The sequence below is a fragment of the Heptranchias perlo genome, chromosome 2, assembly GCF_035084215.1.
Source record: "Heptranchias perlo isolate sHepPer1 chromosome 2, sHepPer1.hap1, whole genome shotgun sequence".
Lineage (NCBI taxonomy): Eukaryota > Metazoa > Chordata > Chondrichthyes > Hexanchiformes > Hexanchidae > Heptranchias > Heptranchias perlo.
Window position 1 is genome coordinate 154,693,690 of NC_090326.1, and position 27,102 is coordinate 154,720,791.

Here is a 27,102-nt window from a genome sequence, read left to right on the forward strand (position 1 = left end):
GGCGATCGTGCCTTCAGCCGTCTAAGCTCTGGAATTCCCTCCCCAAACCTCTCGCCCCTCTCCCACCTCTCTCTCCTCCTTTAAGACGCTGCTTAACACCTACCTCTTTGTCCAAGCGTTCAGTCACTTGTCCTAATGTCTCATTCCCTTGACTCGGGATGTCAATTTTTTTTTGTCTGATTACGCTGCTTGTGAAACGCCTGGGGACGTTTTACTACATTATAAGAGCGATATAAATGCAAGTTGCTGTTGCGACGGGGATTTTTTTTTAAAGATGAGGCTTCATCGACATGAAGAGAAGGTAATCATATTTATTGTAATTATATCCTAGAAATACTTAAAGCAGTAATTGATTTGTGAGCAGAACACTGCTGTGCTTCTCCTGCCCTGAGCAGGGTCACTACAGTGGCTTGATACATCGAATTCCATTTTTATTACGTGGGGACTGTAGGATTTCTTTTTTTTTAACCAGTATTCTGTGGATGTGCATCTTGCAATTCCTTCCGATTTTCTGGATAAATCGGCGGTCCTGATGGTGACTTGTTTGATGCCATCACAGATGGTGGGATAACTTCTGTATTTAACACGTAAATAAGTGGCCAGTGACCTGTGTACCTTGCTTTACAGCGCCAGCAAGAGGCATTCACAGTACGAGGCTTCTATCTGATCACTTGCTGTCAGCCCAGCAGAGGCATTTGCTTCCTAAGGCCAAGAGCTTTAATCAAAATAGATGTGATGTCATGCCATATGAGACAGTGCTCTGGCCAATCGTTGCCGGGGATTATCTACACTGGGTGTTTCCCTTTTACAGCCTAACCCATCCAAGCTATTTTAAAGACACATCATGCACAGCTGCACTTGACAATTAGCTGCAGGAGTCTCGTAGCTATATATTTCTGCGTTACTGTACTCAAGTAGAGGCAAAGGAGCCTGGAGCTACCAAATAGAATATTGTCTTTCGTGATCTTGGACATTGCGTGCTCGAAGGGATACACTTTTTTTAAAGCCGGGTGAAGGAAATAAAGCTTTGCGGATTTTGTGTGTGTGTGTTTGTGTGTGTGTGTGTGTGTGTGTGTGCGTGTCCTGAGGACCCAGCTGCAAAGATCTGTCTTCCTAACCCAACACCGAGCACTTCTCGAACAGCACAGTTTCTTATTCACCCGACACTTGGCATGATTGACTGCCACTGCTGCTGTGCCCGCTGCTGCTCATGAAGCGTTTTGGCAGCCTTAGAGGGAGTAAGAAACGAAAGGACCAGGAGGGAAAACCAGAGAGACGCCAGTCAGAGCCTCGTGGCCTTTTAGGTAAGGAGTTGACGGTTATGGATTGTACTTAGGAGATTGTATTATTTTCAAGATTGATAAGTAAGTTTTGCGTCTCTAATTCCACCGATTTACTGCTTCATGAAGTGTAGCCTCCTCCAACTCCCCCCCTCCCCCCCCACCCCATCCCATCCCACCACCCATATAATTTAGTTAGATTGTATTGTATAGGGTAATTTATTTTACAGATGATCTGGTCGTTTATTTCATTGCTGTTTGTGGGAACTTGCTGTGCGCAAATTGGCTGCTGCGTTTCCGATATTACAACAGTGACTACACTTTAAGAAAAATACCACATTGGTTGTAAAGTGCTTTGGGACAATCTGAGGTTGTGAAAGGCACAATATTAATGCAAGTATTTCTTTCTTTTCTTTAGAAATTGGGTGTGACATGATTTGTGTTTTTAAAAATAACATTAATTTTTATTTCATTCATTCATGGGATGTGGACATCACTGGCAAGGCCAGCATTTATTGCCCATCCCTAATTGCCCTTTAGAAGGTAGCAGTGAGCCACCTTCCAAGTCAGGATGGTGTGTGACTTGGAGGGGAACGTGCAGGTGGTGTTGTTCCCATGTGCCTGCTGCCCTTGTCCTTCTAGGTGGTAGAGGTCGTGGGTTTGGGAGGTGCTGTCGAAGAAGCCTTGGCGAGTTGCTGCAGTGCATCCTGTGGATGGTAAACACTGCAGCCACGGTGCACCGGTGGTGAAGGGAGTGAGCGTTTAGGGTGGTGGATGGGGTGCCAATCAAGTGGGCTGCTTTGTCCTGGATGGTGTCGAGCTTCTTGAGTGTTGTTGGAGCTGCACTCATCCAGGCAAGTGGAGAGTATTCCATCACACTCCTAACTTTTGCCTCGTAGATGATGTAAAGGCTTTGGGGAGTCAGGAGGTGAGTCACTCGCCACAGAATACCCAGCCTCTGACCTGCTCTTGTAGCTACAGTATTTATATGGCTGGTCCTGTTATGTTTCTGGTCAATGGTGACCCCCAGGATGTTGATGGTGGGGGATCCGGCGATGGTAATGCAGTTGAATGTCAAGGGGAGGTGGTTAGACTCTCTCTTGTTGGAGATGGTCATTGCCTGGCACTTATCTGGCGCGAATGTTACTTGTCACTTATCAGCCCAAGCCTGAATGTTGACCAGGTTTTGCTGCATGCGGGCACGGACTGCTTCATTATCTGAGGGGTTGCGAATGGAACTGAACACTGTGCAATCATCAACAAACATCCCCACTTCTGGGGGGGGTGATTTTAGGAGGCAAATGCGGCTGCGTTGGGGGCGGGGGGCTCCAAAAATCGCACAAATCCCGTTCGGGTTTGGAAGCCGGCTCCAACCCGCCGACTTCCGAGTTTTGCAGGGAGCCACCTGTGTGCGGAAGTCCAGCCGGTAATTAAAGGGATGACAGTTAAAGAGCCAAATGTACCTCATTGAGGTAATTAAGGCACTTTACCTGTGACAGATGAAGGGATTGAAAAGATTTTTAACTTACCTGGGCGGCTTGTCCACCGCTTCTGATTCCAGGTGTGAAGGGTTGGATCAGGGAAAAAGAAACTAAATAAATTAAATGAAAAACCATGCAAGGAAGTGAAAACACTAAATGCACCTACCTTTGAAACCTGCTCCGATGTCTGATGTCTCCCGCTCCGATGTCCCCCTCTTCACCCTCCTGATGTCCCGATCTTCCTCTCTCCGCCCCCCCCCTGATCTTCCCCTCTCTGCCCCCCCCCCCGATCTTCCCCTCTCCGCCCCCCCCTGATCTTCCCCTCTCTGCCCCCCCCGATCTTCCTCTCTCCGCCCCCCCCCCGATCTCCCTCTCTCCGCGCCCCCCGATCTCCCTCTCTCCGCCCCCCCCGATCATCCTCTCTCCGCCCCCCCCCATCTTCCTCTCTCCACCCCCCCCCGATCTTCCTCTCTCCGCCCCCCCCCCCGATCTTCCTCTCTCCGCCCCCCCCCCCGATCTTCCTCTCTCCGCCCCCCCGATCTTCCTCTCTCCGCCCCCCCCCGATCTTCCTCTCTCCGTCCCCCCTGATCTTCCCCTCTCCGCCCCCCCCTCCCCCACTCCCCCCCGGTCTTCCATTCCAGCACTGGATGACGTCTGGCTCTCTCTCTTTCCCCCCCCCCCCCCCCCGATCTTCCCCTCTCCCCCACTCCCCCCCGGTCTTCCATTCCAGCGCTGGATGACGTCTGGCTCTCTCACTTTCCCACCCCCCCGCCTCACATTGACAGGCTGGCTGCCACCAGGAGCTGTAATCAGGCTAGCTGCTGGGCGCGAAACCCGGAGAGGACGTTAACCACTATCAATCAATGTGTGTCGGAAACGGTAAGTTTGGTTCATGCGGGTTTGCCACGCACCCAATCGCCCCCCCTCCCCCCACCCCCACCCCCCCCCCCCCCTGCTGCCATCCTGCCTCCCCGCTAATATCGGGGCCCTGATTTTAGTCAAAAGCAAATAGTCAGTGAGTCGCAAAATGGTGCATCACAGCGGCGCATTGACACTGACTAATGGAATGTAGATTCTTTGCTGTAGTGCCCCCCCCCCCACAAACTCGATGAATTGGGTGTTTTGACCAGGTGAGACACTTCCTCAGGGGAAGGCAAGTTAAACCTGTGCTGTTCGCGAATGCTTACCAGTCGTCAGTTCAAGGGTTGCTTTGGAGATGGGGCAGGGTGATAGGGTGGAGCGGTGAACAGGAAGTTACCTATCTGTACAAAATTGTAGGGAGTGGAGAAGAGACCAAATTATGTGTTCCGAAACACCCTGGTGGTAATTGCAAACCTGAGTTTCCTGTTGAGAAAGATGATGACTGTGCTCCAGTTTGTCATGTTAGACTACAGTAGAAAATTGCAGCAGCTGAGCTTGTGTGCAAATGTTAAGAGAGAAAGAACTTGCATTCATTTAGCTTCTTTAATGACTTCAGGACGTCGCAAAGCGCTTTTCAGCCAATTAAGTACTTTTGAAGTCTTGTCACTATTGTAATGTAGGAAACGCGGCAGCCAACTTTGCGCACAGCAAGGTCCCACAAACAGCAATGAGATGATGGCCAGATCATTTGTTTTAGTGATGTTGGTTGAGGGATGAATATTAGCCTGCTCATAGAATCATGGAATGGTTACGGCACAGAAGGAGGCCATTTGGCCCATCGAGCTCGTGCCGGCTCTTTGTAAGAGCAATCCAGTTAGTCCTATTCCCCCACTTTTTCCACATAGCCCGGCAGATTTTTTTCCCTTCAAGTATTTAAACAATTCCTTTTTGAAATCCATGATTGAATCTGCTTCCACCACCCTTTCAGGCAGCACATTCCAGATTATAACTACTCACTGCATAAAAAAGTTTTTCCTCATGTCGCCTTTGGTTCTTCTGTTAATTACCTTAAATCTGTCCTCTGATTCTCGACCCTTCCGCCAATAGGAACAGTTTCCCTTTATTTACTTTATCTAAACCCTTCATGACCTTGAACACTTCTATCAAATCTCCTCTCAACCTTCTCTGCTCTAAGGAGAACAATCCCAGTTTCTCCCGTCTTTCCACGTAACTGAAGTCCCTCATCCCTGGAACCATTCTAGTAAATCTTTACTGCACCCTCTCTAAGGCCTTCACATCCTTCCTAAAGTGGGCTGCCTAGAATTGGACACAATACGCCAGTTATGGCCGAACCAGTGTTTTGTAAAGGTTCAACATAACTTAGAACCATAGAAAGTTACGGCACAGAAGGAGGCCATTTGGCCCATCGTGTCCGCGCCGGTCGAAAAGAGCTATCCAGCTTAATTCCAATTTCCAGCACTTGGTCCGTAGCCCTGTAGGTTACGGCACTTCAAGTGCACGTCCAAGTACTTTTTAAATGAGTTCAAGGTTTCTGCCTGTACCACCCTTTCAGGCAGTGAGTTATAGGCCCCCACCACACTCTGGTGAAAAAAAATTCTCCTCAGCTCCCCTCTAATCCTTCTACCAATTACTTTAAATCCATGCCCCCTGGTCACTGACCTCTCTGCTAAGGGAAATAGGTCCTCCCTATCCACTCTATCTAGTCCCATCATAATTTTATATACCTCAGTTAAATCTCCCCTCAGCCTCCTTTCTTCCAAAGAAAACAACCCCAGCCTATCCAATCTTTTCTCGTAGCTAAAATTCTCCAGCATCGTCGTAAATCTCCTCTGTACCCTCTCTAGTGCAATCACATCTTTCCTGTAATGTGGTGACCAAAACTGTATGCAGTACTCAAGCTGTGGCCTAACTAGTGTTTTATACAGTTCTAGCATAACCTTCCTGCTCTTATATTCTATGTCTCAGTTAATAAAGGAAAGTATCCCGTATGCATTTTTAACCACCTTATCTACCTGTCCTGTTACCTTCAGAGATCTGTGGACATGCACTCCAAGGTCCCTCTGTTCCTCTACACCTCTCACCTTGCCTTGCCTTGCCCTCCCCAAATGCATCACCTCACATTTCTCCAGATTGAATTCCATTTGCCATTTTTCTACCCACCTGACCAGTCCATTGATATCATCCTGCAGTCTACAGCTATCCTCCTCGCTATCAACCATGTGGCAACTTCCTTGCTTTTGTACTCTATAAAGTACAAATATGTTATAAAGCCCAGGATCCTGTATGCTTTTTTAACCACTTTCTCAACCTGTCCTTCCACCTTCAAAGATTTGTGTACATATACCCCCAGGTCTCTTTGTTCCTATAAGAACATAAGAAATAGGAGCAGGAGTAGGCCAATCGGCCCCTCGAGCCTGCTCCGCCATTCAATAAGATCATGGCTGATCTGATCCTAACCTCAAATCTAAAGAACACAAGAAGTAGGAGCAGGACCCGGCCACTCAGCCCCTGGGCCCGCTCCGCCACCCACAGGGCCTTGACCGATCCGAACTCAGCTTCATGTCCAATTACCTGCCCACTCTCCGTAACCCCTAATTCCCTTTACTATAAGAAATAGTACCCACTTCAGAATTGTATCCTTTAGTTTATATTGCCTCTCATCGTTCTTCGTGCCAAAATGTATCACTTCGCACTTCTCTGCGTTAAATTTCATCTGCCATGTGTCCGCCCATTCCACCATGTGTCTGTCTGTGTCCTCTTGGAATCTATTACTATCCTCCTCACTGTTTACTACACATCCAAGTTCTGTGTCATCTGCAAATTTTGAAATTGTGCCCTGTACACCCAAGTCCAAGTTATTAATATATATCTAAAAAAGCAGAGGCCCTAGTCCTGACCCCTGGGGAACACCACTGAACACCTTCCTCCAGTCCGAAAAACAACCGTTCACCACTACTCTCTGTTTCCTGTCACTTAGCCAATTTCGTATCCATGCTGCCACTGCCCCTTTTATTCCATGGGCTTCAATTTTGCTGACAAGCCTATTACCTGGCACTTTATCAAACACCTTTTGAAAGTCCATATACACAACATCAACTGCATTGCCCTCATCAACCCTCTCTGTTACCTCATCAAAAAACTCAATCAAGTTAGTTAAACACGATTTGCCTTTAACAAATCCATGCTGGCTTTCCTTTATTAATCCACACTCGTCCAAGTGACTATTAACTTTGTCCCAGATTATCGTTTCTAAAAGCTTCCCCGAAATGGTATCTTTTACATCCAACCAAGAGGGCAGACGGGGTCTCGGTTTAATGTCTCATCTGTGCAGCACTCCCTCATTACTGCACTGGAGTTTCAGCGTAGATTATATGCTCAAGTCTGTAGAGTGGGACTTGAACCCACAACCTTCATGACTGAGAAACGAGCATGCTACCAACTGATCCACGGCTGACACCTAAATATTAAATATTTGTTTGAAGCTTTATTAACAAAAGCACCACCTGACACTAGCTAATCTCAGGTCTTCGTATCTTATAATTTAAATTTATGAAAATGTAATTTTAATGACCTGATGGCAGTGGATTTTTATGTTTGGCACTTCCTGTAGTCCTGAACTTGTTGGAGCGAGGCCCGTGTAGCGGCTCCCTACGTCCATCATTCCTTAACCAGCTCCCGTATCCCAACAACAGAATCGCAAACTCACAATTTCATGTTGCTGGGACAAGGAAGCTAATTTTAGTAACGTAAATGTGAGGAATCAGCACATGGATGCGGCCTCCCGCAGCTCGATGTGTCAAGTGTAAATGCACCTATTAATTCAGAGAGAGTTAACATCAGCACATTCTGCAATTCTTGAGTATAGTCTGAAGTCTCTGTGCTCCTCCAATTTTGCACTCCCTGATTTTCATCGCTCCACCATTGGCAGCCATGCCTTCAGCCGCCTCGACCCTAAGCTCTGGAATTCCCTCCCTAAACCTTTGCCTCTCTCTCTCCTCCTTTGAGTTGATCCTTAAAACTTACCTCTTTGACCAAGCTGTCCAAATATCTAATGTGGCGTGATGTCAAATTTTGTCTGATGACGTTCCTGTGAAGTGCCGTGGGATGTTTTACAATGTTAAGAACATAAGAAATAGGAGCAGGAGTAGGCCATTCGGCCCCTCGAGCCTGCTCTGCCATTTGATAAGATCATGGCTGATCTGATTGTGACCTCAACCCTACTTTCCCGTCTACCTACTGTAACCTTTGACTCCCTTCTTAATCAGGAATCTATCTAACTCAGCCTTAAAAATATTCAATGACCCTGCCTCCACCGCTCTCTGGGGAAGGGAGTTCCACAGACTCACAACCCTCTGAGAGAAAAAAATTCTCCTCATCTCCGTCCTAAATGGGAGACCCTTATTTTTAAACTGTGGCCCCTAATTCTAGTCTCTCCCACAAGCACCCACCCCTTCTAGTTCCCTTAGGATCTTACATGTTTCAATAAGATCACCTCTCATTCTTCTAAATTCCAGTGTATACAGGCCCAACTTGTCCAACCTTTCCTCATGAGATAACCCCCTCATCCCAGGAATCAGTCGAGTGAACCTTCTCTGAACCACCTCTAAAGCAATTATGTCCTTTCTTAAATAAGGAGACCAAAACTGCACACAGTATTCTAGATGTGGTCTCACCAATGCCCTGTACAACTGCAGCAAAACATCTCTACTTTTATATTCCATTCCCCTTCCAATAAATGACAACATTCCACTTGCCTTCCTAATCACTTGGTGTACCTGCATACTAACTTTTTGTGATTCATTTACTAGGATACCCAGATCCCTCTGTACCTCAGAGTTCTGCAATCTCTCTCCATTTAAATAATATACTGTTTTTCTATTCCTCCTGCCAGAGTGGACAAGTTCACATTTTCCCACATTATACTCCGTCTGCCAAATTTTTGCCCACTCACTTAACCTATCTATATCCCTTTGCAGACTCCTTATGTCCTCTTCACAACTTACTTTCCAACCTACCTTTGTGTCATCAGCAAATTTAGCAACCATACATTCGGTCTTTTCATCCAAGTCATTGATATAGATTGTAAATAGTTGAGGCCCAAGCACTGATCCCTGTGGCACTCCACTCGTTACATCTTGCCAACCTGAAAATGACCCATTTATTCCCACTCTCTGTTTCCTGTTAGCTGACCAATCCTTTATCCATGCTAATATGTTACCCCCTACACCATGAGCTCTTATTTTGTGTAGTAGCCTTTGATGTGGCACCTTGTTAAAAGCCTTCTGGAAATCCAAGTACACCACATCCACAGGATCCCCTTTATCCACATTGCTTGTTACTTCCTCAAAGAACTCTAATAACTTAGTCAAACACGATTTCCCTTTCACAAAGCCATGTTGACTCCGCCTGATTGCATTGAGATTTTCTAAGTGCCCTGCTATAACCTTCTCAATAATAGATTCTAGCATTTTCCCTATGACAGATGCTAGCTGGCCTGTAGTTTCCTGTTTTCTGTCTCCCTCCTCTCTTGAACAGAGGAGTTACATTCGCTATTTTCCGATCTGATGGGACCCTTCCAGAATCCAGGGAATTTTGGAAAATTAATACCAATGCATTTACTATCCCTGCAGCCAGTTCTTTTAAGACCCTAGGATTATTATAAGAATTATTTACTCTAATAATTTTTTCAAAACCCTTTCCCTGGTGATTATAAATGTTTTAAGTTCCTCCCACCCTTTCATCTTTTGATTCACAATTATTTCTGGCATGTTATTTGTATCCTCTACAGTGAAGACGGATGCAAAATATATGTTCAACTCATCCGCCATTTCCTTGTTCTCCATTATTAATTCCCCAGACTCACCCTCTAGAGGACCAACACTCACTTTACTTACTCTTTTCCTTTTTAAAAACCTGTAGAAACTCTTACTATCTGTTTTATATTTCTAGCTAGCTTTCTCTCACACTCTAATTTCTCCCTCCTTATTATTCTTTTAGTTATTCTTTGCTGTTTTTTGTATTCTGACCAATCTTCTGACCTGCCACTAATCTTTACGGAATTGTATGCTTTTTCTTTCAATTTGATACTATCTTTAACTTCCTTAGTTAGACATGGATGGTATGTCCTTCCCCTAGAGTCTTTCTTTCTCACTGGAATGTATCTTTGCTGAGTGTTATGAAATATTTCATTAAATGTCTGCCACTGAATCTCTACTGACCTATCCCTTAACCTAATTTCCCAGTTCACTTCAGCCAGCTCTGTCTCCATGCCCTCATAATTGCCCTTATTTAAGTTTAAAACACTAGTCTTAGACATACTCTATCTTGAGACTATGTCCCCTGGTTCTAGACTCTCCAGCCAGGGGAAACAGCTTCACAGCATCTACCCTGTCAAGCCCTCTCAGAAACTTATATGTTTCAATGAGATGCTGAGAGGTTGATTCCGCAGAGGGTTTTAGGTCTGAGATGAGGAGGAATTTCTTCACTGATCTCACTCCTTTTATCCCCACTCTCAGTCATTGATCTCACTCCTTTTATCCCCGCTCTCAGTCATTGATCTCACTCCTTTTATCCCCACTCTCAGTCATTGATCTCACTCCTTTTATCCCCGCTCTCGGTCACTGATCTCACTCCTTTTATCCCCACTCTCGGTCACTGGTCTCACTCTGTTTATTCCCACTCTCGGTCACTGATCTCACTCCTTTTATCCCCACTCTCGGTCACTGGTCTCACTCTGTTTATTCCCACTCTCGGTCACTGATCTCACTCCTTTTATCCCCGCTCTCGGTCACTGATCTCACTCCTTTTATCCCCACTCTCGGTCACTGATCTCACTCCTTTTATCCCCACTCTCGGTCACTGGTCTCACTCCTTTTATCCCCACTCTCGATCGCTGGTCCCGTTTCCTTTTATTCCCACTCTCGGTCACTGATCTCACTCCTTTTATCCCCACTCTCGGTCACTGATCTCACTCCTTTTATCCCCACTCTCAGTCACTGGTCTCACTCTGTTTATTCCCACTCTCGATCGCTGGTCCCATTTCCTTTTATTCCCACTCTCGGTCACTGGTCTCACTCTGTTTATTCCCACTCTCAGTCACTGATCTCACTCCTTTTATCCCCACTCTCGGTCACTGGTCTCACTCCTTTTATCCCCACTCTCGATCGCTGGTCCCGTTTCCTTTTATTCCCACTCTCGGTCACTGATCTCACTCCTTTTATCCCCACTCTCGGTCACTGGTCTCACTCCTTTTATCCCCACTCTCGATCGCTGGTCTCACTCCTTTTATCCCCACTCTCGGTCACTGATCTCACTCCTTTTATCCCCACTCTCGGTCACTGATCTCACTCCTTTTATCCCCACTCTCAGTCACTGATCTCACTCCTTTTATCCCCACTCTCGGTCACTGATCTCACTCCTTTTATCCCCGCTCTCGGTCACTGATCTCACTCCTTTTATCCCCACTCTCGGTCACTGATCTCACTCCTTTTATCCCCACTCTCAGTCACTGGTCTCACTCTGTTTATCCCCGCTCTCGGTCACTGGTCTCACTCCTTTTATCCCCGCTCTCAGTCACTGGTCTCACTCCTTTTATCCCCACTCTCGGTCACTGATCTCACTCCTTTTATCCCCACTCTCCGTCACTGATCTCACTCCTTTTATCCCCACTCTCAGTCACTGATCGCACTCCTTTTATCCCCGCTCTGAGTCACTGATCTCACTCCTTTTATCCCCGCTCTCAGTCATTGATCTCACTCCTTTTATCCCCGCTCTCGGTCACTGATCTCACTCCTTTTATCCCCACTCTCAGTCACTGATCTCACTCCTTTTATCCCCACTCTCAGTCACTGATCTCACTCCTTTTATCCCCACTCTCGGTCACTGATCTCACTCCTTTTATCCCCACTCTCAGTCACTGATCTCACTCCTTTTATCCCCACTCTCGGTCACTGATCTCACTCCTTTTATCCCCACTCTCAGTCACTGATCTCACTCCTTTTATCCCCACTCTCAGTCACTGATGTCACTCCTTTTATCCCCACTCTCGGTCACTGATCTCACTCCTTTTATCCCCACTCTCAGTCACTGATCTCACTCCTTTTATCCCCACTCTCAGTCACTGGTCTCACTCCTTTTATCCCCACTCTCGGTCACTGATCTCACTCCTTTTATCCCCACTCTCGGTCACTGGTCTCACTCCTTTTATCCCCACTCTCAGTCACTGGTCTCACTCCTTTTATCCCCACTCTCAGTCACTGATCTCACTCCTTTTATCCCCACTCTCGGTCACTGGTCTCACTCCTTTTATCCCCACTCTCGGTCACTGATCTCACTCCTTTTATCCCCACTCTCGGTCACTGATCTCACTCCTTTTATCCCCACTCTCAGTCACTGGTCTCACTCCTTTTATCCCCACTCTCGGTCACTGATCTCACTCCTTTTATCCCCACTCTCGGTCACTGGTCTCACTCCTTTTATCCCCGCTCTCGGTCACTGGTCTCACTCCTTTTATCCCCGCTGTCGGTCACTGATCTCACTCTGTTTATCCCCACTCTCGGTCACTGGTCTCACTCCTTTTATCCCCACTCTCGGTCACTGGTCTCACTCCTTTTATCCCCACTCTCAGTCACTGGTCTCACTCTGTTTATCCCCACTCTCGGTCACTGGTCTCACTCCTTTTATCCCCACTCTCGGTCACTGGTCTCACTCTGTTTATCCCCGCTCTCGGTCACTGGTCTCACTCTGTTTATTCCCACTCTCGGTCACTGGTCTCACTCTGTTTATTCCCACTCTCGATCGCTGGCCCCGTTTCCTTTTATCCCCACTCTCGGTCACTGGTCTCACTCTGTTTATTCCCACTCTCGGTCACTGGTCTCACTCTGTTTATTCCCACTCTCAGTCACTGGTCTCACTCTGTTTATCCCCACTCTCGGTCACTGGTCTCACTCTGTTTATCCCCGCTCTCCGTCGCTGGTCTCACTCTGTTTATCCCCACTCTCGATCGCTGGTCCCGTTCCTTTTATTCCCCGCTCTCGGTCACTGGTCCTGCTCTGCTCTTGGGCCTCCGCTCCTGCACCCGTTAAAGGTGCTATATAAATGCAAATTGTTGTTGTGTACAGATTTATAACAGGTACAACTACATGGCAACCCAGATGAATACAGGTACTCCTATAATTAATTGCCACTGCAATATGCAGATGAGCGATAAATTGCAACAAGAGTTTAAATCCTAGTGTGATTAATACTCTGGCTTTGCTATGCACCAAGCTGGCAAGTTGATCACTGCACCAAGGCAAAGTGTTTAGAAAACAGCAAGATGTTTTACTACATTAAAGGTGCTATATAATTGCAAGTTGTTGTTGTTGAGTACCTCAACAAGGAAACCAAGGTGAATTCTGCTGGATAAGTAAATGCCCCTCTGAATGTGATTAAGGAACAGTGTTTTTTTTTGTTATAGTGCATGCAGTGAATATAATGCAAATTACTGGTGATTTGTTTTGGGGGTGGTGGGGACAAGTTTACTAAAACCCTGCTTCAAAAGCGGCTGTAGAAGAACATGTATCATTGGCGACCTTGAGTGGATTAAAAGTGAGTTTGCCATCCGCGTCGAGTGCATTGAACTGCTCCTTATTAAACCAGCTGCTAGCACTGAAACACTTGCTCCTGGCACTTGACTTTAGTGTCAGTGCACTGGCGTGTAAATTTTTTTGTAAAAACAAGCTGCTGTCCGGACTGCGGGAGCATTTCTACACTATAAGAAATGCAATTCGGTTGCAGTGAGTTTAGTTTATTATTAGAATATATACATTGCATTGATCCCCTGTGGCCCCATTGAGCTCTCCACTGCTACTGCACAATCTTACAGGAAGTTCTGCAGAAAAAAGGAGTGTTCTTTGAAAGCTGTCGGATTGCAGTAGTTTATCAGCATGAAGCATAACCGATTTAGTTAGCAGTCCACGGTGGATTAACTTTTCTTTCTGTATTTTTCTCCAATTCTCCGTCTCCTTTGAAAATGGGTTAAATCTACTGAGGCAATGTTTCACAAGGTGGCTGCAGACTTTTGAAAACTCCGTGTGTTTTAAACTTAGCCACAGATGTGCCACCTTTTGTCACTTGTAAGGAATTAGGATTTAAATGAGGTGTGACTGTCTGTCTGCCACTTTAGCTGTTTTCTGTCTGAGAGATTCATTCATTATGAATAGGGGAAGTAGGTGTGCTGTGCGAATGTTAATTAACGCAGCGAGAAGGGCGGATATTGTTGTAACAAGAAAACAATGGCTGCTGAGATGCCAACGTTCTCAAGTCAGGATGGAATAATGGTGCAAAAAGCAGTGATGTTGATGAAGTTAAATAAAGCAAAGCGAGACGTAGCTTTATTGCAGGAGAGTCAACTGCGTGAGGTGGGGCAGCGATGTTCTATTTGGAGGGTTGGGCTTACGTACTACATGACTCAATGGTAAAAGCCAAAGGTGGTAAGTGATAATGTTTCAAAAGGGTCCTGTAAAGAAAGAAAGACTTGCATTTATATAACGCCTTTCACAAACTTAGGATGCCCCAAAGCGCTTTACAGCCAGTGAAGTACTTTTGACATGTGGTCACTGTTGTAATGTAGCCAATTTGCCCACAGCAAGCTCCCACAAACAGCAATGTGATAATGACCAGATCATCTGTTTTTGATGTTGGTTGAAGGATAAATATTGGCCAGGACACTGGGAGGATCTCGCCTGTCCTGCTTCGAAATAGTAGCATAGGACCTTTTATGTCCATCTGAGAGGGCAGACGGGGCCGCGGTTTAACATCACGTCCGAAAGACAGCACCTCTGACAGTGCTGCACTGAATTATCAGCCTCGATTTTGTGCTCAGGTCCCACTCCAGGGACCCACAACCTTCTGACTCCAATGCGAGAGTGCTACCACTGAGCTAAGTGGTCAGGAGCTGTACTGATTGCCTCTAGATTTGGGCTTGATTCCATTTGATCATCACAATGAGTCCGAAACAAAGTGTGTCATGAGGTGTCGGAACACACTAGATTCCCTATTATGGTGAGTGGTAGCAATTTGGTGGTACTGTATGAGGTAGTATGGGGAGATGGGTCTTTCAGTTCAGGTCTAAATGCCCTACTGGAGGAGGGACACCTACAGGAACGAGGGTCACCTGCAGGAAAAGAGTTAGTTCCCTTACATGATGATGAAAGGTAAAGATAATCTTGCGCTATTTGGAAACAAATTAACACTCGTTCCAGTAGGATTTTGATGCTGAATGTAGGCTGATTTGGCATCATTTTGGCAAGGAAATACTAAAGAAGTAGTTGAACTGCAGTTCAGTTCATCTGCTGAGCTTCCAGCAAGACTATCTAAATAGATTTTTTTTTTGGAGGGGCTGAATTTTTGCATTGCAAAGATACCTCTAGATTCCATTATTGCAATACTCTCCTGGCCGGCCTCCCACCTTGCACAGTCTGTAAACTTCAATTCATCCAAAACTCTGCTGCCCGTATCTTAACTCGCACCAAGTCCCATTCACCCATCACCCCTGTGCTCGCTGACCTACATTGGCTCACGGTCCGGCAACGCCTCGATTTTAAAATAATTATCCTTGGTTTTAAAACCCTCCATAGCCTCGCCCCTCTCTATCTCTGTGACCTCCTCCAGCCCTACAAACCTCCAACATCTCTGCGCTCCTTCAATTCTGACCTTTTGCGCATCCCTGATTTTCATCGCTCCACCATTGGCAGTCGTGTCTTCAGCTGCCTAGGCTCTAAGCTCTGGAATTCCCTCCCTAACTCTCTCCGCCTCTCTATCTCTCTATGTTCCTTTAAGACGCTCCATAAAACCTATCTCCTGAACCAAGGTTTTTGGTCACCTGTCCTAATATCTCCTTATGTGGCTCGGTGTCAAATTTTGTCTGATAACACTCCCGTGAAGCGCCTTGGGTCATCTTACTACGTTAAAGGCGCTATATAAATGCAAGTTGTTGTTGTTGAATGGAAGACTTTCCAGTTTGATAGCCCACTATCAGCATTGTGCACTCTCAGGTCAGTTATAGCACAGGCCAGATGCAGAAAAGAGCTTCCTCTACAGTGCCCCAACATTATAATGTAAGAGCATCACTATTGCACTAATGTGAATATTTCCACTGCCCATGCCAGCTCCCCATGTCCTCCGTGAGTTGGACTATCCATTAGTGCCAGATTATGGCCATTTCTACCCTGTCACCCACACCCACCAGGAACCGGATTGAGTCCTGCCCAAACATTTCATTGAGGATTATTACGGCCTGTAGGGAAAGCAGAGTTTTACCCTGTCAGTTTGGACTTGATACGAATCTAGACCCTAGAGGTGAACTCGCCTTTGTAAAGTAGGTAGTCTAACGCTGGAGTAGCACTCTACCGGTGCCGGTATAACGAGTGGGCCTAGCACAGCAGCCCTAGGGCTGATGCATGTCACAATGCTATGAAGTAGATTATGAAGTTCGTGCACCGCTATCTGCTTAACCGGCATGTGAAGACTGCTGCTCCCACCCACCACAATCGGCTCCACCAGACTGGCAGTGTGCAGCTGGTTGAAGTGTGCTAAATGAAAACAAAGAAAGACTTTCACAACCTCAGGACGTCCCAAAGCGCTTTACAGCCAATGAAATACTTTTAGAAGTGTAGCCACTGTTGCAATGTAGGAAATGCAGCAGCCAATTTGCACACAGCCGGGTCTCACAAACAGCAATGTGATAATGATCAGATGATCTGTTTTAGTGATGTTGGTTGAGGGCTAAATATTGGCCAGGACACTGAGGAGAAATCCCCCAATCTTCTTCGTAATAGCGGCATGTGACCTTTTACATCCATCCGAGAGGGCAGACAGGGCCTCAATTTAACATCTCTTCCGAAAGGCGGCACTTCCAACAGTGCAGCACTACCTTCGGTGCCGCATTGAGATTTTGTGCTCAAGTCTCTGGAGTGGACCCACAACCTTCGGACTCAGAGGCGAGAGTGCTACCAACTGAGCCACGGCTGACACTGAGTTATCTAGTTTCCTTTAAAGCCTGAAGTTTCATGTTGTACACACAGGATGCTGCAGGTATGTGGCGGCACTTAGACAGGCAACCAGAGTGTCACTGACCACCAGCCAGAATATCCAAGCCAGTGCAATTAATGTATATTATTCAATGCACCCTTCTCATTGCCACCCATACTATAATAAGGAGGTGAATGGTTGGACATGGACCTTCTGCCCCAGCTTAGAAATGAGATATATGAATTGAACACATTTCTGAGAAGCTGAAGTTTTCAGCGGCTCAGTGAGTAGATGAGCCTTACCGACCGGTTCAATCCCCAATCTGTGCTGAGTTAGCTCTTCTGAAGCTGGATATTGGTTGGTAAGAGCATGTATTTTTTTTAATTCATTCTCAGGATGTAGGTGTCACTGGCAAGACTGGCATTTATCGCCCGTCCCTACTTGTCCTTGACAAGGCAATATATGTCCAAGTCAGGATGGTGTGTGACTTAGAAACATTGAATCATACAGAACAGAAGGAGGCCATTTGGCCCATCATCCTGGTCGTTCTTTGAAAGAGCTATTCAATTAGTCCCACTCCCCCTGCTTGTTCCCTATAGCCCTGCAATTTTTTTCATTTTAAGAATATATCTAATTCCCTTTTGAAAGTTATAATTGAATCTGCTTCCATCACCCTTTCAGGCTGTGCATTTCGCTTCATAAAAACTCACTGCGTAAACAAATTTCTCATCATCTCCCTTCTGGTTCTTTTGCCAATTAACCTTAAATCTGTGTCCTCTGGTTACCGACCCTCCTGCCAGTGGAAATAGTTTCTCTTTTTTTTATTCTTATCAAAACCCCTTATAATTTTGACTTGGAGGGGAACTTGGAGGTGATGGTGTTCCCGTGCACCTGCTGCCCTTGTCCTTCTGGGTAGTGGAGGGTGCGGGTTTGGGAGGTGCTGTTGTAGAAGCCTTGGCAACTTGCTGTGATGAATCCTGTGGATAGTACACACTGCAACCATGGTTTGAATGTTGGATGAGGATGGGCCTGAGCTCAGCTGCAATGACGTCAAGGCTGGTGCATGAATAATGTCCCCTTGGGTCCGGTATGGGCGGGTGCTGCCACTCGTGGGCCAGTATTCAATGCCTTCAGGGGGGAAAGAAACCAAAAACAAGCAATGCAATCAATGCAAATAAGCAATAAAAGGAATACACCTCGTGGGGTCAGTGAAATTTACCTTTGTGCCTTGGAAAGATCCACTTCATAGAGGGATCTGAATTCATTCTTTACTGATTTAAATCTTTTGTTGGAAGCAGATGGGAAAAATTAGAGGAAGATGTGGGGGAGACCAAAACTAGGGGCCATAAATATAAGATAGTCACCAATAAATCCAATCGGGAATTCAGGAGAAACTTCTTTACCCAAAAAGTGGTTAGAATGTGGAACTCGCTACCACACGGAGTAGTTGAGGCGAATAGCATGGATGGATTTAAGGGGAAGCTCGATAAACACATGAGGGAGAAAGGAATAGAAGGATATGTTGATAGGGTTAGATAAGGAGGGGTGGGAGGAGGATCATGTGGAGCATAAATGCCGGCATGGACCAGTTTGGCCGAATGGACTGTTTCTGTGCTGTGGATTCTATGTAATTCTACGTTCAAGTATTTGTGATGCTGATGCAGTCCGATCTCTTCCCCTCCCTAAGGCTCTGTGGTGGGATGGTTTTCATAGGTTTTATTTTTAAGTGTTTTTCGTGTGTGTGTGTGTGTGTGTGTGTGTTAACTGGCCACAAATGGCTTAAACTTTGAATCCAGCCCAGGCTCATGGGAGTAGAATCTCCTCTGCTGACCAGTAGAGTGGAATCACGCTGTATCATAATGGCATGCAAATGCTTTGCACACTTGTACGTAATTCTTCTACAGAAGGGGAGTTGACCTATTTAAATTAATTAACCTATTTAAAATAGCACGTCCAAACACATTAAGCATTTGTACACTAACGTTGCACTGCTTGATTTCACTTTGAAAGGCTCATTATTGAATTGTGTGTAGACAGTCTCAACCCAGTTGTTTGTGTGCATGACTCCATGACCTAAAACTGCTCATAACACCGCATTAATTGGTATTAAGGGTGGCTGGTGTGGTATTTAGAAAATAGCATAAAACAAAAGCAAAATACTGTGGATGCTGGAAATTCAAAATAAAAGCAGAAAATGCTGGAAACACTCAGCAGGTCAGGCAGCATCTGCGGAGAGAGAAACAGAGTTATTGTTTCACGTCGATGACCTTTCATCAGAACTGGAGGATGTTAGAGATGCACAGCTTTTCAGCAAATACAAAGCCAGGGAAAAGAGGAGTTAGGAAAAGAACAAAATAGAACGGTCTGTAATAGGGTGGAGGGCAGGAGTGATTAAATGACAAAAGGGATGATGGTGCAAGGCAAAAAGAGGTGATAGTGGGACATCAAACACAAGAAGGGAAACAGAAAATACCATCGACGAGGTTCTTTGTCCTTTCGATGAGACGGACATCCACCAAGAATTGACTTGTGCAAATCCCCCACCCCTCCTTTTTTTTTCATAAACTCATAAATCAATTTACAGTTTTAGAATTGAATTGCTGCTGCAAAGTGCAGTTTTCCAAGTTGTTACTTTTACTTCTCATGAGGTGAGCTGTAACGTGGGAAGAAATGGCCTTTGTAACTTTTCACAGCTGCATGGATAGCTGAAGTCGTAGGAATGAAAAGAAAGAACTTGCACTTATACAGAGCCTTTCACGATCTCGGGATGCCCCAAAGTGCTTTACAGCCAATGAAGTACCTTTGAAGTGTAGTCACTGTTGTAATGTAGGAAACGCAGTAGCCAATTTGCACACAGCAAGGTCACACAAACAGCAATGAGATAAATGACCAGATAATCTGTTTTACTGATGTTGATTGAAGGGTAAATATTGGCCAGAACACTGAGGAGAACGCCCCTACTCTTCTTCGAAATAGTGCTGTGGGATCTTTTACATCCACCTGAGGAAGCAGACAGAGTCTCTGTTTAACTGGCTGAAATACAGCACCTCTGACAGTGCAGCACTCCTTCAGTACTGCACTAGGGTGTCAGCCTAGATTTTGCGCTTAAGACTCTGGAGTGGGATTTGAACTCTTAACCTTCCAGCTCAGAGGCAAGAGTGCTACCCGCTGAACCACAGCTGACAAATCCTTACTATGGAAAAAAATTAGAGAAGCTCTTGCATTTATATGTGGCTTTGCTGCATTATCAAAACACTTCACACAATTCATTACTTTTCTGACCAGAATAATCGATATATTGTGCTAATTAGATATAATTTGTAATTAGATATAATTTATCTACTGATTTGAAAATAACTCAATCTGTAATTTCAGTCTACAAGACCCAATTTTTTTGGGTCTTTGACAAAGTTGTAGTAACTATAATCACTAAAAGTAGCGACACAGTTTTATAAGGCCTTAAAGAAACAAACCAAGCACTGGGGTTTGTTTCGAGAGGGATAGAATTGAAAAGCAGAGAAGTCTTCGCACTGAGGACACCATCCAATGTGTTGTGTGGCACTACCACCGTGCTAAATGGGATAGATTCAGAACAGATCTAGCAGCTCAAAACTGGGCATCCATGAGGCGCTGTGGGCCATCAGCAGCAGCAGAATTGTATTCCAGCACAATCTGTAACCTCATGGCCCGGCATATTCCTCACTCTACCATTACCAACAAGCCAGGGGATCAACCCTGGTTCAATCAGGAGTGTAGAAGAGCATGCCAGGAGCAGCACCAGGCGTACCGAAAAATGAGGTGCCAACCTGGTGAAGCTACAACTCAGGACTACATGCATGCTAAACAGTGGAAGCAACATGCTATAGACAGAGCTAAGCGATTCCACAACCAATGGATCAGATCAAAGCTCTGCAGTCCTGCCACATCCAGTCGTGAATGGTGGTGGACAATTAAACAACTAACGGGAGGAGGAGGCTCTGCAAACATCCCCATTCTCAATGATGGCGGAGTCCAGCACGTGAGTGCAAAAGACAAGGCTGAAGCGTTTGCAACCATCTTCAGCCAGAAGTGCCGAGTGGATAATCCATCTCAGCCTCCTCCCGATATCCCCACCATCACGGAAGCCAGTCTTCGGCCAATTCGATTCACTCCACGTGATATCAAGAAACGGCTGAGTGCACTGGATACAGCAAAGGCTATGGGCCCCGACAACATCCCAGCTGTAGTGCTGAAGACTTGTGCTCCAGAACTAGCTGCGCCTCTAGCCAAGCTGTTCCAGTACAGCTACAACACTGGCATCCACCCGACAATGTGGAAAATTGCCCAGGTATGTCCTGTCCACAAAAAGCAGGACAAATCCAATCCGGCCAATTACCGCCCCATCAGTCTACTCTCAATCATCAGCAAAGTGATGGAAGGTGTCGTCGACAGTGCTATCAAGCGGCACTTACTCACCAATAACCTGCTCACCGATGCTCAGTTTGGGTTCCGCCAGGACCACTCGGCTCCAGACCTCATTACAGCCTTGGTCCAAACATGGACAAAAGAGCTGAATTCCAGAGGTGAGGTGAGAGTGACTGCCCTTGACATCAAGGCAGCATTTGACCGAGTGTGGCACCAAGGAGCCCTAGTAAAATTGAAGTCAATGGGAATCAGGAGGAAAACTCTCCAGTGGCTGGAGTCATACCTAGCACAAAGGAAGATGGTAGTGGTTGTTGGAAGCCAATCATCTCAGCCCCAGGACATTGCTGCAGGAGTTCCTCAGGGCAGTGTCCTAGGCCCAACCATCTTCAGCTGCTTCATCAATGACCTTCCCTCCATCATAAGGTCAGAAATGGGGATGTTCGCTGATGACTGCACAGTGTTCAGTTCCATTCGCAACCCCTCAGACAATGAAGCAGTCCGAGCCTGCATGCAGCAAGACCTGGACAACATCCAGGCTTGGGCTCATAAGTGGCAAGTAACATTCGCGCCAGATAAGTGCCAGGCAATGACCATCTCCAACAAGAGAGAGTCTAACCACCTCCCCTTGACATTCAACGGCATTACCATCGCCGAATCCCCCACCATCAACATCCTGGGGGTCACCATTGACCAGAAACTTAACTGGACCAGCCATATAAATACTGTGGCTACGAGAGCAGGTCAGAGGCTGGGTATTCTGCGGCGAGTGACTCACCTCCTGACTCCCCAAAGCCTTTCCACCATCTACAAGGCACAAGTCAGGAGTGTGATGGAATACTCTCCACTTGCCTGGATGAGTGCAGCTCCAACAACACTCAAGAAGCTCGACACCATCCAAGATAAAGCAGCCCGCTTGATTGGCACCCCATCCACCACCCTAAACATTCACTCCCTTCACCACCGGCGCACTGTGGCTGCAGTGTGCACCATCCACAGGATGCACTGCAGCAACTCGCCAAGGCTTCTTCGACAGCACCTCCCAAACCCGCGACCTCTACCACCTAGAAGGACAAGGGCAGCAGGCGCATGGGAACAACACCACCTGCACGTTCCCCTCCAAGTCACACACCATCCCAACTTGGAAATATATCGCCGTTCCTTCATTGTCGCTGGGTCAAAATCCTGGAACTCCCTTCCTAACAGCACTGTGGGAGAACCGTCACCACACGGACTGCAGCGGTTCAAGAAGGCGGCTCACCACCACCTTCTCGAGGGCAATCAGGGATGGGCAATAAATTCCGGCCTTGCCAGCGACGCCCACATCCCGTGAACGAATAAAAAAAAAGTTATGTTGCACTTATTTAGAACCTTGGTTATACCACACTTGGAGTATTGTGCACAGTTCTGGTCTCCATATTATGAGAAGGATACAAAGGCACTGGAGAAGGCGCAAAAGAGATTTACAACGATGATACAGGAACTGAGAGGTTCTACCAGGAAAGACCGAACAGGCTGGGGCTATTTTAAGGAACATAAGAAATAGGAGCAGAAATAGGCCACGCAGTCCCTCGAGCCTGCTGCGCCATTCATGAAGATCATGGCTGATCTTCGACCTCAACTCCACTTTCCCGCCCGATCCCCCATATCCCTTGATTCCCCTAGAGTCCAAAACTCTATCGATCTCAGTCTTGATTATACTCAGTGGCTGAGCATCCACAGCCCTCTAGAAAAGAAGAGACTGAAGGGTGACCAGATTATGAAAGGGTTTGATCGGGTAAATGTAAAGGAAATGTTTCCACTTGTGGGGGAGTCCAAAACTAGCAGTCATAAATATAATCACCAATAAATCCAATAGGGAATTCAGGAGGAACTTCTTTACCCAGAGAGTGGTTAGAACTTGCTACCACATGGAGTAGTTGAGGCGAATAGCATATGTGCATTTAAGGGAAAGCAACATGAGGGGAAAAAAGAATAGAAGGTTATGCTTCTAGGGCTAGATGAAGAGGGGTGGGAATGGCAGCGTGGCCCATTTGGGCCGATAGGCCTGTTTCTGTGCTGTACATTCTCTGTAATTCTACATATAATGCAATTTAGCATACTATTTACAAAAAATGAATTTAGTCCTGATAAGTGGGAGGAATTTTTTTTAATAATTACCTGCTTATCATGGTAGTGCTGTGCAGGCAAAAATGGGAAATGCCAGAAATATGCAGAATGTCAATCAGCATCTGTAAAGGGACAGTGCGAGCTAACTTTTCAAGAATATACCCTCCATCAGATCTAATGAAGAGTATACACCGGATACTTGAATTTGTCCATTCTGCATTTGTTTCAGTTTTCCAGCATTTGCAATTTATTTTTCTTTTTATTTGTGCCGTGTAAGCAGTGTAGTGAACAGCCCAATTGCCTAATGCGCTTGGTGAAGCTTTTACAGACTGCTCTGTGTGGGCATTATGGATTGAGTGATTACAGTTTGTATGCTCAAGTTCCGGCTCATAGACAGCAACTCCATGGAGACTTCTTTAGGCCTTGTTGTGGTCGGGTACTAATCTATCTCTATCTCCATCTCTTATCTGCAGGGCTCAAAAAGTGTTCATATTGATCCAGAATTTTATGTTTGTGTTTTTTCTTCAACGTTTGCCAACTAATTTGGAAAGTACCTGCAAAGAACCCCATCCACATCTCTCTCTGCATGTTGCAGTTGACACTTTATCCGTGTTCATTTTGTTGCGTTTGTTGGCAATCCCGCATAAAGAAAGAAAAACTTGCCTTTATGCAGCATCGTCCACAACCTCAGGACATCCCAAAGTGCTTTACAGCCAACGAAGTACTACTGAAGTGTCGTCAGTGTTTTAATGTAGGAAACGCGGCAGCCAATTTGCGCACAGCAAGGTCCCACAAACAGCAATGTGATAATGACTAGATACCTGTTTTAGTGATGTTGGTTGAGAGATAAATATTGACCAGGCCACTGGGGAGAACTCCCCTGCTTTTTGAAATAGTGCCATTTCCATCCATCGACAGGACCTCAGTTTAATGTCTCATCCGAAGGATGGCACCTCCAACAGTGCAGCACTCACTCAGTGCTTCACTGGTGCATCAGCCTAGATTTTCTGTTCCAGTCTCTGGAGGGGGGACTTGAACCCACAACCTTCTGACTCAGAGGTGAGAGTGCAGCCAACCAACTGAACCACAGCTGATATCGTGCCTTTGAAGTATCATCTCGGGCTCTTTCAGACAGTACTATTTATGGAAATACTTTGCCAGTGTTGCAGCTGTGAGTCTAGATAGCAGGCATTGGCAGTCACGGAGAAGTATGACACTAATCCCCAATGCAACATTTCAACAAAGTGCAAAAGACGACGTGGATTAGGAATTGCATGGAATAAAGAGCCTTTTGTGGTTTAGAAAGGTATAACTTCCCACTTCAGACAGTGTGGTTTAAGTTACAAAAAGGTGCTGCAGTGGGCCATTGCCAACCGAAGGTTATACATTGTATATCTCTTCTGCATATAATGAGAATTAATGTATTCTTTATGTCACTGATTTTCAGGGATTGGTTTAGCTTGGTTGGCAAGATTAAGACCGTGAAGAAAATGTCAAATTGTATTGAGGCGGAAATGTTAGTGCAGATCCGGCTGAAATTTTGAATGGTGCTAGACTTCACCAATAAAAATCTGAATGATTTAGCTTGGGAAATGCAGACTTCTCACATCACTGAAACTCTGTAGTGCAGTATTATTAATGCTGTCTGTTTCTGTACATCCAACTGATATCAATCAAATGTGCTCCTTTTGAGGGAGTCGTTGAGCTTTCTCAAACTTCCCTTTCATCCAGTTCTCAGGTCACTCTTCAAAGTATCCGTCTGAGGATTCATAGGTGTGGAGAAGTCTCACTGACCTTTCCAAGAGATGTTTCAGACCATTGATCTGACTGGAACTGTGTGACATTTATTTTGCTCTAATGACTACGTTCATGCTACTGAAATGGCCTCCTGCATTATTGGCAGGTTGCTCACAGCTAAACCAACCCATGGCTTTGTAAGGGTCCACACTTCATCTCTCAGTCTTGCAAGAATTTTGGAGCACACACTTTTGTACACAGCTTCATTATTGAACAGCTTCCAGTGGGAGTATGTGAAATATTGCAAAGTGTGAAAGGATATTGGTGCTCTGAGGTAAAGAAGTAGTGAGCACTGTATGATTAAATGAGATGAGGATAGTCAAAAGGATTAAACGTTATCTTACGATATTTTTCTAGTATCATAACAGTGAAAGATGTTTAACTCTAAAAGGTAAAAATGCAATAATCTTGAAGAGGTTAAAGTGGTTCAAACGTATTAAACAAATGTTTTATTTTTAAGAAACATTCACTAAAGGGAATCATAGAATGATACAGCACAGAAGTAGGTCATTCGGCCCATCGTGCCTGTGCCAGCTCTTTGGAAGAGCTATTCCAATTAGTCCCTTTCCCCATAGCCCTGCAAATTTTTCATTTTCAAGTATTTATTCAATTCCCTTTTGAAAGTTATTATTGAATCTGCTTCTACCCTTCAGGCAGTGCATTCCAGATCATAACCAATCGCTGCATAAAAAAATTCTTATTTCCCTTCTGGTTCTTTTGCCAATTATTTTAAATCAGTGTCCTTTGGTTACCGACCCTTCTGCCACTGGAAACAGTTTCTCCATATCTACTCTATCAAAACTCCTCATCATTTTGAAGTGGAATGGAAATAACTTGCTATCCAATTTTTTTTTTAACGCAGCTAATATCCTAGCAGCAGCGATGCTTAATGAGCTTAAGGAATTTAAGACTAGAAACCCCTGCCTGGGCCAGATGATATTTCTGATGAGGTGCTGCAGGAGACTGGTGAGGAAACTGAAAGAAAACCAATGTTTTATATGTAAAATGGAAAAGGAGGGATATCTGACCCAGGTAATTATAGGTCAGTCAGCCTAAAGTCAATTACAGCTAAAATATTGGAAACTATCTAAGGGGATGGGCTAAAGAAGTATCACTACAGAAGTAACTTAAAAGGATTCAGAAGGGGAAGATTATGCTTAAGAAATCTTAGGTGAAGCAAATCATGGAGCTGCTTATATTAATAGTTAAATGAAGTCTCAAAGTTTTTTTGAGGAAGTTCCACATGAAAGACTTCTAAATAAGCTAAAAGAAATAACAATCCATTGCAGAACAAAATAGGAAACAGGAGGGTAAATTTTACCAGTTCACACTCATGCACGAGCATTTACCTGCCAGGAACTCATATCTTGATATTGGTTCGTGAGATCACAGAATTTTCCATGCATGAAAATTGATGGACAGAAAATGCTGAGGGGGACAGCCTGACCTCCCCACCTGAATTCCTGATTTGCACTCCTGGTGGGCCTAGTTTTGCACCGGCAGCACTAATTTGTAAAATTACCCCTTGAGAATGCTCGTAAGATGGGGAGAAAGGGGAGACATTAACTGGTTCTGGTCATTGAGCTAAAAAAGAAATGTACAGGTTTTGGAAAGTGCACAGACAAGGCCAACACATAGGATTGATCCAATGTGTAAAGGAATGAGATGCTAAAACTGGATAGTCCTATGGTGAAGCAAAGAATACTAGAGCCTGGTCCTTAGGTGCTTCCAAGCCTTTATTCACAGAGTTTCCTCTTGCACACCCCAGCTAAGTTCTCCTATAAAAAGGATCCAAGAGAGTCCCCAATGGATACCCACCACCTGAATACAATTAACCCCAATTGATACAAATCATTAACATGAGATATGAGGAAAAATTGATCTCTACATTGCAGAGAGAAGGGAGTGAGGATGACTTCATTGAGATATGTTAACCCAGAATATTATTTCAAAGTAAACCAGTAAAGAAGGACCCAGTAGTCACAAATTTAAATTGGTGAAAATTTAATGCAGACTTGCTGATCTCCCGTGGCATTGCTCACAGATAGCCTTGGGTTTGGAGCATAGTTATGATATTCAGCTGCTAACATGAAGCTGTATTTACCCTGGCCCATTCCTTTAAGGTCTCTACTCAGGCCCTC

General features: G+C 45.4%; 1 protein-coding gene across 9 annotated transcripts in view; it reads left to right on the plus strand.

The window, feature by feature from the left end:
* Positions 1–27,102, plus strand: part of LOC137345065 (5'-AMP-activated protein kinase subunit gamma-2-like) — a 514,189-nt gene that overhangs the window by 264,865 nt on the left and 222,222 nt on the right. For 2 of the 9 annotated variants that reach the window (XM_068008557.1, XM_068008566.1), the window contains exon 1: positions 858–1,304. The exons of the other annotated variants lie outside the window; for them this stretch is intronic. In XM_068008557.1, the coding sequence (XP_067864658.1) occupies positions 1,211–1,304 (94 nt within the window). In that variant the 5' untranslated portion in view covers positions 858–1,210. Of the gene's footprint in view, positions 1–857; positions 1,305–27,102 lie in introns of those variants that run through there. 9 annotated transcript variants of the gene reach the window in all.